General features: G+C 47.5%; 1 protein-coding gene across 1 annotated transcript in view; it reads left to right on the top strand.

Moving 5' to 3' along the window:
* Positions 1-13,984, top strand: part of SGSM1 (small G protein signaling modulator 1) — a gene marked incomplete at both ends in the record, with an annotated part of 83,938 nt that overhangs the window by 58,972 nt on the left and 10,982 nt on the right. Inside the window, 5 exon segments of the mRNA XM_080821626.1 lie at positions 3,543-3,671; positions 7,678-7,860; positions 9,191-9,259; positions 10,597-11,187; positions 13,131-13,255. Coding sequence (XP_080677752.1) covers positions 3,543-3,671; positions 7,678-7,860; positions 9,191-9,259; positions 10,597-11,187; positions 13,131-13,255 — 1,097 coding nt within the window.

The raw sequence follows: 13,984 nt of genomic DNA, 5'->3' as shown, positions 1-13,984 counted from the left end.
TTGGCCAGCGGTGGGGCAGAGCCAGTGGGGGAACCATCTGGTCATCTGAGCAGGAGACCCACCTGGTTATGGGGACTGAAAGCTGTTAGGATACCTTTGGGTTCTGCATACCCAGACTGAAGGTCCCTCCCTTCTTGAGAGTTCCAAGACCCATAGCCCCCTTCTGCCCAGATGGGTGAGGATCGAGGAGGATGGAAAGTATGCATGCTTGTCTAGGAGTAAGAATGAATTCTTCTTCAAGCATTTATTAAGCACCAGCTGTATGCTCAGTGCTGCAGGAGGGGCTGTGAGTTCTCAGCAGGAAGGGACCTACAGTACAGTTGAACTACTTAGAATGACAATGGTAGCTAAGTCAGAGAAGGCTGGTGGGCTCAGGAAAGCCCACCACCTTGCAGAACTCTTCCATCTCTGCCTCAGGGCCTGACAATCCTTCCATTAGATGCTCTACCTGGAGACAGATTTCTAAGACTTATTAGAAAGCAAATATCCCCACAAGGAAGGTGTTTACATTTGAAAAAAGTGTCAGGGTCCAAGTGTTTGGGAAACAAGCTGAGTCAACTTTTCTGTACCCTGCCGCACTTCCGCACTTCCGTGAACCTTGGGTAGGCCAATACGCTTATCTTGTCTCTCTCAAGAAACTGGGGGTGGCTGGGGGGTAGGAGAGCATAAGGAACAAGTCCCTGGAATGTTTAGGGCCCCAGGGACCTTTGCTGGAAAAGTGCCTCCCATGGCCGGTGTGGAAGGCAGAATCCATTTTGACAGATGCTAAGCGAACCGCCCTCAGGAACAGGCATTCAGAAGAGATCACTGATACCTCCGAGGGATGAACACGATGGCTCACTCCACTGGGTGCTTCCCACCTGGGGCCTTGGGGAGGGCCAGGCCCATGAGCACCTGGGTCGGCCTGGCTTCCCCACGCTGGGGAAAGCGCTATTCTGTGCATTAACTTGGGAACACTGGGGGACTCTGGGAAAAACAAACTGGTTCCCAAACCTGGATAAGCAGGCGGGTTGTTTGACTTGAATGCCTACTTACGGTGACAACTCAAATAATGAAGAATGCAGGTGTAGAGGACAAAAATTGTTTATGTACCTTCTTCCTGCCGCAGTGCCCTGATTCTAATCCCCCGAGTTAATGAATAGTGTCAGTTATGTCGAGACCCTGACATATTTTTCCTGTGCTTATACATTCATAGATAAATCTACATAGATATATCTGTAATTCTTATTTCTGCAAAATGAAGTGACATTATATCTGTATTTTAAGCAGCAATTTCATTTTATATCAAAGACGTCTTTCTGATCTCTAGGTGAAGTACTGAATGCTAACACCTTAGCCCATCACAGATGAGTAGCCCATAATTAATTCAAATCTTCCCCTAATGAGAGACATCTGGACTCTTTCTCTTTTTACAAATTATTCCAAACAGTGCTTCCATTGACATCTTTATAAGCACATATCACTCTGACCAGTGCTTTTATTTCAGGGGTAGATTCCTAGAAATTAAATTGATTGATGTGCATTTAAAATTTAAATAGATATGCCAACTTACTTTCTCAAAAAAGTCACTCTCCCCGGTGGCCGGGGAGAGTGCACATTTCCTGAGGAATTCAAAAGATTTATCGACTTCTGGGCTCCACTCCAGCACTACTGATTTAGCATCTCTGGGACTAGAGCCCAAGAATTTATATTTTTTGAAAGTTCCCCAAACATTTCCAGTGATCTCCCCAGTTTGGGAGGTACTAGTCTAAGGACAAGTTGGTTGAAAAAAATAAGTCAGTCAAAAATGAATATTTTTTGGTCTAACACTTTCACAACCCTTTCACAAACTGGCCATATTTTTACCCTTCTCGGTTGCATTGTTGTATTAGGGTGGAATGAGCTGCAGTAACAAGTGGTCCACACTTTATCAGTTGCTTGACATCATGGGGTGTATTTCTTGCTCACGGAGGAGTCCTAGGTGGGCATTCCTGACCAGTAGGCCTCTGTCTTCCCTCCAGAGGTTCTGAGGTCTTTCAGTCTCATGGTGCCACCATCCTCCAGGGCCTCATGGTCATCTGCCTCCAGGCAGCAGAGGGGAAATGCAGAATCTGAAGGGAGTACAGCTGCTTCTTTAAAGCTCTGGCCCGGAAATGGCTTATATGACATCCTGTCACATCCCATTGGCCAGCATCTAGTCACGTGGCCATCCTTACCTGCAAGGGAGGCTGGGAAATGGAATCCAGCTGTGGGTTCCAGGACCCACGCAGGTGGATTTTTGATGAAGAGTTTACAGCCTCAGCCACAAATAGTTCTCTGATTTTTAACTAGCTTTGACAAGGCTTTCTGCAGAATACAAATTAAAATTTCCAACAAAGCAAAAGAATGTCTGGTTTTGCCATTATGGTTGGGTACATCTAAGATGATCATTAAGATGGGATATCAGTGGGACACCTGGCTGGCTCAGTAGAGCAGGTGACTCTTGATCTCAGGGTTGTGAGTTCGAGCCCCACGTTCAGCATTGAGCTTACTTTAAAAAATGTGAAATATGCTTATAATTTTGGAATGTGAAGACGTAGGAGGAAACAACCCTACTACCCTTCAGAGTAGCTTTCTAGTAGTCATTGGTATTTTCCATACACAGACACACACACACACAGAAACATGAACAAATAGGAACTGCTGGTCCCCTAGCCTGACTAATTATAACTGCAAAGCCTTTGCCTGAAAATGAGTTCTTTTTTTTTTTTAAGGAATTCTTTTTTTTTTTAAGATTTTATTTATTTATTTATTTGACAGACAGAGATCACAAGTAGGCAGAGGCAGGCAGAGAGAGAGGAGGAAGCAGGCTCCCCGCTGAGCAGAGAGCCCGATGCGGGGCTCAATCCCAGGACTCTGGGATCATGACCGAGCTGAAGGCAGAGGCTTTAACCCACTGAGCCACCCAGGTGCCCCTGAAAATGAGTTCTTAAAAAGAGGGTAAATCTATTGGACAATACAGCAGATAGTTGTTAAAGTCATCCTAGTATGCACAGAAATTATTAGTGCGTAAAGAACCAGCCGGAAATGTTCATTTTGGATTGATTTACTTTTAAACAATTTTCTTTGTGCTGAGTCAAGATTAAAAACTTTTGAGATAATGTTGCCATATCAACACAATGCACAAAATTGACTAAAAATTAAGTAGAAATGCTAATTCATTCTATACTGGCCTTTTGGGGTTTTTTGCAAAAAATGGGTTCACGCTAGATACGTTCTGTATCTTGGTGGGTTTTTTTTTTTTTTCCAGTTGACAATATACTTTGAACATCTTTTTGTGTCAGTTCTCATGGATGCACCTCCATCCCTACCTATCCCCAGGTAGGGATACATTGTTTCCCTATCAGTGGGCAGTTGGGGGTTTTCTCATATGATGCCAGGGTGGATATCCTGGTACACACAGCTTTGCTTATTCACACCATGATCTCTAAAGGCCAGGTCTGAGAAATGGGACTGCCAGCTCACAGAGCCCTCCTTCTGGTTTTCTGTTGACCAAACCCTTTCCTTCTTCCCACTGACCACAGAGTTATGAGGAACAGGAGCTGCTACGCCTTATCTACTATGGGGGCATCCAGCCAGAGATCCGCAAGGCCGTGTGGCCCTTCCTCCTGGGCCACTACCAGTTTGGGATGACAGAAACAGAACGGAAGGAGGTTGGTGACCCCTGATGGGCAGTGGGGTCTTTGACAACTAAAGGAGCCAGGGGCCGTGGGGCTGGGGGTGCTCTAATTTCATACTGGACCAAGATGGGGCAGGGGAGCATGGGGGAGCCAGGAAGCTCTAGGGCATGGCTGTTCCCTAGAAAAGCGATGCAAGCTACAGATACCATTGTTTAAAATTTTATTTTGGGAGATAATTATAGATTCAGATAGTTAAAAGAAATAATGCAGAAGGATTTCGTGTATCCTTTATCCAATTTCTCCCAATGGTGGCATCTTATAAAACTGTAATACGATATCACAATCAGGGCATTGACGTGTGTGTGTGTGTTATCACCACCACAGTCAGCATACTGAACATTTCTGGTGCCAACAGGGTCCTCATGTTACCCCTTTTAAGCCACACCTCCCAGCCTAACACCTGGCAACTACCGCTCAGTTCTTTCTTCCTGCAATTTTGTCATTTCGACAATGTTGTATAAATGGGATCACGTAGTATATAAGTTTTTGGGATTGACATTTTCACTCAGCATAATCCTCTGGCAGTCTATCCTTTCTATGGCCAAGAGTTCTATGGTATTCATGGCCTGGGTGCATCACAGTGTGACTACCCACCTGTTGGTGGATAGGTGAGTTGTTTCCCAATTTGGGCTATTGCTGAGAAAGCTGCAGTGAACGTTCCTATTTTCGTGGGAGCATTAGTCATCATCAAATGCTCAAGTGTACAATTGCTGGGACACACGGTACACATGCTTCATTTCAGAAGAAACTGTCAAGCTTTTGTAGCTGCTGAACCATTTTCTAGTCCCACCAGCAATATCCGAGTGAGCCACACATGCATCCCGCCTGGAGTTTTGGTCTTGTTGCTATTTTTTTATGTTAGCCACCTAGACAGGTGTAAATGATGTTTCATTGTGGTTTTAATTTGCATTTCTCAAATGGCCAGTGATGCTGAACATGTTTGCACACACTTCCTTGCCACCTGTGTATCTTTGGTGAAGTATCTGCTCTCATCATTTGTCCATTCTCTAGCTGAATTGTTTGGGTTTCTACTGTTGCATTTGGAAGTTCTTTATATGCTCTAGATATTCCTTCTTTGTTGGATAAATGGTTTGCAGATATTTTCTCCCAGTCTGTGTCTTGTCTTTTCACCCTCTTCATGGGATCTTGTGCAAAACAAATTTCTAAATTTTTGATGAGGTTCAGCTTATCAATTTTTCCTCATATACACTGTGCTTTTGGTGTCGAGTCTAAGAACGTTTTGCTTAGTTTGCCCTAAATCCCAAAGATTTTCTCCTGTGTTTCTTTTCTCAAAGTTTTGTAGTTTCACGTGTTACATTTAGGCCTGAGATCCATTTTGAGCTCATTTTTGTATATAGTGGGTGGTTTTGGTCAAGGTTCATTTTTTGGCCTGTGATGTCCAGTGGCTCCAGCACCATTTGACAGAAAGGGCATCCTTCCTTCACTGAATTGCTTTTGCACCCCTGTCAGCCATCAGTTGGGCACATTAGTGTGGCTTCCCCATTCTGTTCCATTGATCTAATACCACCCCGCAGTGAGCCATCTTTAGCTGATACCACCTGGGGCGCCTGTGTTCATCTTAATTGTTCAGTGAATGTGTTAGTAGTAGTCCCGTTTTGAAAAGTAGAAAGAAACAGATGCCCATAAATATTTTTTAAAATGATAAGTTCACGAAGAATTACAAAAATTGTAACAAAAGAGGTTCTGCCATACCCCTCACTCGGCTTTCCCCAATGGAAACATCATGTAGAACAGTAGCCCGTTACCAAAGCCAGGGCATTAGCATTGGTACAATAGGACTCGCTTGACTGCAGACTTCACTAGGATTTCACCAGCTTCTGCATTAGTTTGTGTTTTCACGTGTGTGCACATGCATGTGTGTGTGCATGTGTGTATATGTGTGCATATGCTTGTGTGCACACATGTGCACGTGTGTGTGTGTGTGTGTGTATTGGTAGGTCTACATCATTTCATCAAGGTGATATTAATTTTAATACTAAATTTTTATTTAACCCAACATACCCAGTACATTACCATTTCAGCATGTAATCGATATTAAAATTATTGAGAGATTCTCCCTTCTTTTATTCAGACTAAGTTCTTAAAATCTGGTGGTATTTGACATTCCATACCCATGTGCCCTCTCTGCTATTGTGTATTTGTCAGTAAATTGACTCACTGTGTGTATAGCTTATTGAAAAAGATATTTGATATCCCTGCCATCAATGGAAAACTGACATGACTTGCCATAATAGAAGGAAACCAAAAAAATAAATAGGATATGATGAAAGGGCATAATTCAGTCCCACATAGATGCCATAGCTTGCCTGAGGCCTGCTCTCTCATGGTCAGAAACGAGGATTATGAAGTGTTTAAGGAGGTGTTCAAGACACTGTGGCACCAGACTGACCTTCCCCGTAACCCAAAGACTTAAAGGGGAGCTGGAAATAGAAACCACACTGTGATTCTGTATGATAAGACCCCGTGCCAGTGAATTGTCTAAAATTGTCTAGGGAACAGCAGGAGGTCCCCACCATGCTTCACCCCCTGCCTGCTGGGCTCCTGGCAAACAGGAACAGCATTCCGGGGTGCCAGGCCCTGTGCTTGGGACCGGGGACCCAGCGGTGCGTTAGACGAGGTCCTTGCCAGTTTAGTGAATGTGCAGAGTCACATGGAGGCAAACCCAGGGGTTGTAAGAGTCCGTGGGAGGCACCAGTGCCAGGCAGAAGGCTCCCTGCTCGCTTTCCAGACAAAGGGGGTGAGGAAGGCCCTCTAGGAAGAGGGGCCAGCATGAGCAAACCCCTTGGGCAGACTCATGCATGGTGCAGTGTGGGAGTGTATCTCTGTGGGTTTGTGTGGGAAGGGCGGGAAGTGTGTGGTGGGCATGGTGGCTGGAACATAAAGGACAGGAAGGTGGGGATGACAGTGAGAGGTGGGGCTGGGAGGGAAACAGAGAGGAGGCTGTTGAGGGATAAGTGCATGGGGGGGACCAGGCTGGGACAAGCAGGCCCTGGGAAGGAGGTTCCTGGGGTCATCCTGGTGCAGGGTCACGGAAACCTAGTCTAGGAAGGCAGTGGGAATGGGGAGATGTGCTAGGATGAATCTTCTGGAGGTCAGTGGGCAAGAGGACAGGCCTTTGGGCAGGGTGGACCCTGAGCCTCTCTCTGGAAGCCCTGAATAGATAAAGGATTCCCCACCCCTCCCAGCCCGTCATGGGGCAGTCTCCCTGCCCTCTCTTCGTGTCCCTCCACACCCTTACTTAGATCAGCCTGTCTGCCCCCACTTGTGCTAGAGGCCTGGCAGATTCAGGACCTCAGTTCCCTGGGCCATGTATCAGGAACAATACAAGCTGCTCTCCCGCCACACGGAAAATGCTTGAAATCTGTAGCCCTTCTGTAAGGCCATTGCAGGAGTAAAGGGAGAGACTGATTTTTTCATCTTTGTATCCTCTGCTCCTGGCCCCGCACTGGGCACATGGGAGGCCCTCATAAATGTGTGGAGGGAGTAGATGGATGGATGGAGGGGGCACCCTGCTCATCTTGTTTCTCCTATGCCTAGTGTGGTACCTAGCCCATTGTAGGTGATTCCCGAAATATGGGCAAACGAATGAATGAAGAAGGAGAAAAGCTAATAAGAAAGGGAAAGAAACAGTTCTCTCACTTCAGTACCCCCTTGGCTTAGTATGCTGCCTGGCAGAGTAGAGGTTCCACAGATATTTGAATGTGTGAGTGAATGAATGAATGAATGAATGGAGAAAAGAAGGGAGGAAGGGAATATTGAAAGAAAGAAGTGGCCTCGTGCACGTTTGTGTACCCCCAGGGCCTACCCAGTGTCCTGCACATTGTTCAGTTAACGTCTGTTGGCTGTTCATGAATGATGGCTGGCTGTCTCTGGGGCTCAGGGTCCCAGGTCAGGGCTAGTATCCTCTTCTGGCTTGGGCTGGCTCTCCCCAGGGGTGACCTTGCCTCTGCCCTGGCAGGTGGATGAGCAGATTCATGCGTGCTATGCACAGACCATGGCCGAATGGCTGGGCTGCGAGGCGATCGTGAGGCAGAGGGAGCGGGAGTCCCACGCAGCTGCCTTGGCTAAGTGCTCATCGGGGGCCAGCCTGGACAGCCACCTGCACCAGATAATGCACCGGGACTCCACCATCAGCAATGAGGTGATGGGCGGCACCCATCCGGGAGCACGGGTTCGGGGGGGGCAGTAAAGGCCGGGATCTGCTCCGTTTAGCTATTGTAGGAATGGTGACAGCTGGGTGTCTGGAACCGTCACCCCTAGTGTTTGGGTGGGAGGTGACCATGGAGTTGGACAGACCCATGTTTGAATCCAGCCTCACCATTTCCTGGCTTGGGGGGCAGGGGAGACCTCAAGCAACCACCTTCACTTCTGGGCCTCAGTTTCCACATCTATAGAATGGGAACAACCATTTACATAGGGGAGATTTGTGTGCAGCTCACCTGAGATAGTGCCAGCAAAGCTCCTAGCACTTGCGTGTAATCAGCACATGCTAGACTTTCATGTATTCAGAAAATGCTCGCTGAGTACCTACCGCACGCCAGAGACAGTCAGGAATGTCCTGAAATGTCAGGAACGCTCCAGCAGCCAAGTCAGAACTCTCCGCTCTCATAGAACCTCCAGTTCAGCGGCCCAAAGAAGGCGCTGAGAAGAAAGTTGATTCTCTTCCCCAGTGATGTACACTCATCAGTTGCCAGCAATCATGCTCCCTAGCATAGCAAGCAACCACCCAAAGCCAGTGACTTCTAGCACTGAATGTGTACTCATGGGTCTGGCCCAGGTGAGCACTTCTGAGCAGGGCTAGCTGGGCTCACTCTTGCACCTGCTGTCAGTCCCTGGTCAGCCGAAAGGTTTGTTGATCTTTGCTGGACTCTGTCCCATGTCTGGGGTGACCGGGCTGTGCTCCGCGTGTCCCATCCTCCAGCAGGCTGAGCTGGGCACATTCTCATCGTGAACACAGATTGTAAAGAGACAAAGTGGAAACGCACAAGGGCTGGTGAAACCTCTGCCCTGTCGAGATTGCTAACATGCCACTGGCCAAAGTAGGTCACAGGGCCAAGCCCTGCATCCAGGTAGGCAGGAACTAGAAGTCATAGGGCAAAAGCTTATCGACAGAAAGCGGAATTACAAAAAGTCAAGCCATTTTTGCCAACCAGTCACTTGGAGTTAAACTTAAATATTAGCCAGAAGTGTCAAGTACAAGGCAGTGAAAGGTAAGGTTTTCTGGTTGCAGGAGTGAAAGGTGGGGTCCTGTGCCTTCTGTGTGGCCCCAAAGGCTCCAGGGAGCAGAGGGAGACCTCCCCCACTTCTCAGTGTACAAATAGGAGGCTAGGCCCTGAGGGGACTTGCCCAAGTCAGGAATAGAAATGAGACCACACTCGGGGAATCCCTGCCTGAGCTGCGAGCAGGGCCCCCAGGGCCCCAGAGCCAGGATACAGCCTCACCCCTGTTCTCTCGGCCCCTTTTTCTATCAGTCTTCCCAGAGCTGCAGTTCCGGCCGCCAGCATGTCCGCCTGCAGAGTGACTCCAGCAGCAGCACACAGGTGACCTTCTGGAGGCCCAGCCCCTTCCCCATCCTTCCCTTCCCGCCACCCACCCACTCCCTCCAACCTGGAGTGAAGGGATTGGGTGTCCATCACCTACAGGTCACTTAAGATTTTTAGCTTTTTATACTAGCATTAAAAATGGAGTTTTTAGTTAACACAAGTAATATATGAATCTCTTCTCCCTGTAAAAAATTAAAATATTGCAGAGAAGGCTATATTTGGCTTTGACCATTCCTAGTCCCCACTCGCCCTCCCTAGAAATAGCATCATTTTGCTGTGTGTCCTGTCAGCCCCCACTGCCTGCCTGTACATACACAGAAATACATATATAGTACATAAAGGATATATTGCAATGTTTGGTAATTTTTGAAAATTTCTACATGAATGCCGTCGTATGTGTTGGTCCACAGCTTTCCATTTTATTCAGTGAAATGTTAACTCATCTCACTGGATATTAAATAAAAAAGCAAAGCCCCCCAAATGTGCTTACTATGTCACCTTTTGCATAAAAAGAGGAAATATTAATATTAATATACCTATTTTCAAGAACAATGGATGAATAAGCCAGAAATGAATAAGAATTGTTACCTACAGGAATCAGAGGAGGGCACAGGAGAAGAAACTACACTTCCCTGAATATCCCTTGTTTCCTAGTTCCAACTTTGGAGTTAGGTACATTTTTTTTTTTTACATAATTTAAAACAATTGAGTCAAATTTTTAAAAACCAAAAACGTGATTTTAACAGCAAATCAGATTGGTGACCTAGACACAGTGAAAAAATAGTTCATGTTCCTTTGGAATGTGGTCTTATATCCTTGATAGGATATGACCTCAGGACACAAACAACCACAAATAAATCCTCGAGATGGATCCTGGAGGCTTTTCCATAGTGGTTCACACATCTCTAACTACTTCTGGAAACAAATCCATAATAGCCAATCACGTGAATATACTATGCTGTTTTTAGCCTGTTCCTTATGTTTTTAACTATTTTTTTTTACCTAAAAAACTATATACCTATAATTTTGTGTGATGAAAAGTACACTCCTTGCCACTTGAATGCCCTGGTGCTAATTCCTCGGGCAATTTCAATGCTGCCTTATTTCTGGATTATTCCACGTGTTTCCACACAATAGGCCATTTTTTAATTTTTCACAACGGGAGCCCATATTATGCCTGGTTCCCTCCCCTACCCCTTTTTCTGGCTGTATAGTATTCCACATGCATGTTCTGTATTTGAATGAGTCCCCTGCTGACGTAGATCTAGATCGTTGCGGAAGCAGTGCCCCAGTGGACAGCCTTGTCTCTCCATTCTTGTGCTCCTCGTCTTCAGGTGTTTGAGTCTGTAGATGAAGTGGAACAGGTGGAGGCAGAAGGCAGGTTGGAGGAGAAACAGCCCAAGATCCCCAATGGGAGCCTGGCGAACGGCACCTGTTCCCCAGACTCTGGCCATCCCTCTTCCCACAACTTCTCCTCGGGCCTCTCAGAGCACTCGGAGCCCAGCCTGAGCACAGAAGACAGCGTCATGGACGCCCAGCGGAACGCCCCCCTGGCGCGTCGACCCGGGGACAGCAGCGTGGATGATGGGCAGAGCAGTGAGGCCACCACCTCTCGAGATGAGGCCCCCCGCGAGGAGCTGGCGGTGCAGGACAGCCTGGAGAGCGACCTCCTCGCCAACGAGAGCATGGACGAGTTCATGTCCCTCACCAGCAGTATGGACGTGGCCCTGCCCGAGAAGGAGAGGGCCGCCATGGAGCGCTGGGGGGGCGGCGAGGTGGAGAAGCACAGCCAGGTGGACAGCGAAGACAACCTCTCAGAAGAGCCCGAGATGGAAAGCCTCTTTCCCGCCCTGTCTTCTCTGGCCGTGGCCACGTCCGCCAACAACGAGGCGTCGCCTGTGTCTTCCAGTGGCGTCACTTACTCTGTAAGTCTCCAGGATTCTTCCACACTCAGGTTTCTCACCTAATAGCTACGGGAGGGTGGGCGTGTCCCACAAGCCTCAGTTTCCCAGCACGATCTCTGGTCTGTTACAATTTTCCCCAGCACGGAGGCTGCACTGGAGAAGCCCCTTTGGGAGGGAAGACAAGAGCACAGGCTGTGCTGTTCCAGCTGTCCCAGGGTCAATCCCAACTGAGGCATGTCACTTTATCTCTCTGAGCCTCAGTTTCCCCATCAGTTGGGTACTTTCCCTCTTGGGCTGTTCTTAGAATTAGTGAGTCCAGTCCTCCGTGCCTGACGTGCAGTGAGCCCTCGGTCCGTAGCAGCCTCGAGGATGAGCCGCTTGGCGTACACTCAAGTCAGCATCTTAAATACTCAAGTTTGCTTTCTTGCCAGAAAATCCAAGCCAAAGGATGTCAACTGAATAGGAGGTTTCCTGAGCCAGGCACGGTGTTTCCATTTCCCTTTAAAAACCTTGTTATTTCTATCTAAGATATGCATGCTCATAGTTGACAGAGTCAAACAGACAAGGCCGAATAAGGAAACCAGAAGTGTCCCCCACCCGCCCCCGGGGAGCTCTCCCCAGAGGCAATCGCAATGACTTACTCTGCCCAAATTATCTAGCCTTTACCACCACGTCTGCCAATAACATCCTTGTACTGCTACTTCTTGATCTTTTTTTTTCCTTTTTCTTCAATTCCAGACAGTCCACACCCGCACCCCCACCCCACCAGGGGCACCTTCCCAGCTCCATCCATCCACTGCAGTTACAATAATTTTAGTTAAATGACTGTTTATGGTTCACACTAGAAAACATAATAATGTATACACCACGTAGGAAGCTGTATTTATTTTTTTCTTTCCCACAAAAAGAATTTTTGTTTCCCCCAGATGCGTTTTCATTTCCTTGTCTCTGTTTTCCTTTCCTACATTTGCTGCATATAAATCATGGCTCACCCCCCCACCCCCAACCCCAGCCTCCAAACTCTGCCAGTGGTCTAAATCTCTCTTGGAACATTCAGACACGTGATGTTTTCTGTTCATGTTTATGTCTCGAGAAGTCTCTCTAGTGGCCTTCCCTGGTCCACGGCTCCTGATGCACAGCTGTCATCTGGGATTTTTTTCTCCATCTTCACAGGGAGCTTACTTTTGCTTTTGGGTTACACACCTACGTGCATTATAAACCTGATCTGAAACTCTTAATTATCCAGGGGGATATACTTTACATTTCACTTGACTCTTCTATTCAAGACAGGCCGCTGTCCTTGAGACCCCAAATGTTAGTTTTTCTTCCAGGCTTCCCTTACCAGGGATCTGGGTCCTTGGGAGTCCCACCTTAAATGCAGGAGAGTCTCTTATTCGATTCCTTACCTTAGGGTACAAGGACCCCAAAACCATTCAACCCAAGCTTCTGTTTTGCCCATTTGGAAGCTTCCTTCAAGGCAAGAGCCAGATTTGGTATTTACTTGCCTTTGTGGGTTAAATTTTGGCCTTGAAACGTTCCCATATTTTTCTTGCCATATCATTGCACCTTGTTTTCAGGCAGGGTCAAGGGCAGCAAGTCCAGCGTATGGCCAGAACCGGACTCTTGCTCGCTTCCTCCATTCTTCCTGTCGGGTATTGGGGGGGGGGGTGCACCTCCAGCTAGTTACAATCCTCATCCACTCAATGGGTAGTTAGTCTGTGCACCTTCCAGAGTTGTCTTGTTTCATTGAAGGGGGAAAAGCCAAAGAACTCTCATCGTACGAAGTAAAAAGAGGCTTTCAGAGGCAACAACAGAAACAAAATCAAACACCCACCTGGTCCCGGGAGAGGAGATGCTTTTCAGGAGCAGCAGGAGAGGGTGAGGAGGGCAGAGGGAGAACCTCTGGCATCCGACCTCTGGGAGGAGTGGGGGTGTAACTGTCCTTTCCTTCCCTCCCCCTGCAGCCAGAGCTCCTGGACCTGTACACGGTGAACTTGCACCGCATCGAGAAGGACGTGCAGAGGTGTGACCGCAACTACTGGTACTTCACGCCCGCCAATCTGGAGAAGCTGCGGAACATCATGTGCAGGTGGCTGAGGGGAGGAGGTCTGTGAGCACGGCCAGGGGTGGCAGATGCAGGGGGCACAGGGAACCCAGCCGGACGGCAGCCTCTGCCGCTGTCTCCTTGCCCACCTGGTGTTTATGCCAGGCCACATTGACAATAGGGTAACAACCAGAGCAATGATAACAACAGAGCATTTATTAAGCACTTACTGTATGCCAGGCACTCTCCTGAGCCCCATACTAAGGCTGTTACGCCTCGCCCACACAGCAAGCCTGTAAGGTCAATGTTACCCCATCTGCAGGGGAGGAAACAAAAGTGGAGGGCTACCACACTGCTCGAGTCCCCCAGTGGCAGCAGTTGGCTGAACAGGAGCTCATACCCCTGTCTCTCAGGTTCTAGAATCTTGTGCTTTATTTCCTTAAGCCAAGACCTGGAGCTTCTTATTACTTTTCACTACACACTGAATATCTTATTTCTTAAAATATGGAAGTAACTCGGGCTTATTAAAAACCTCTATCAACCAGCAAATCCAGAAGTTCATAAGGTCTAAAGAGAAACTGCTTCTCTCTCCAGTCATAATGCCCCCTCCGCTAGAAGAAACTCTGGCTAACAATTGAATAAACATCCTCCTGAGCCATCTGTGTATTATATGTGTAAAATAACACAATAGATCATATATATAATGTAATATCACACGCATGTGTATGTGTTTTAACTTTTTTATATTTTACCCATATGGGATTAATACTGGGT

The sequence above is a fragment of the Martes martes genome (assembly GCF_963455335.1).
Source record: "Martes martes genome assembly, chromosome: 13".
NCBI classification, from domain to species: domain Eukaryota; kingdom Metazoa; phylum Chordata; class Mammalia; order Carnivora; family Mustelidae; genus Martes; species Martes martes.
Note: the sequence above shows the minus strand (reverse complement) of the source record. Positions and strands in the feature narration are given on the sequence as shown.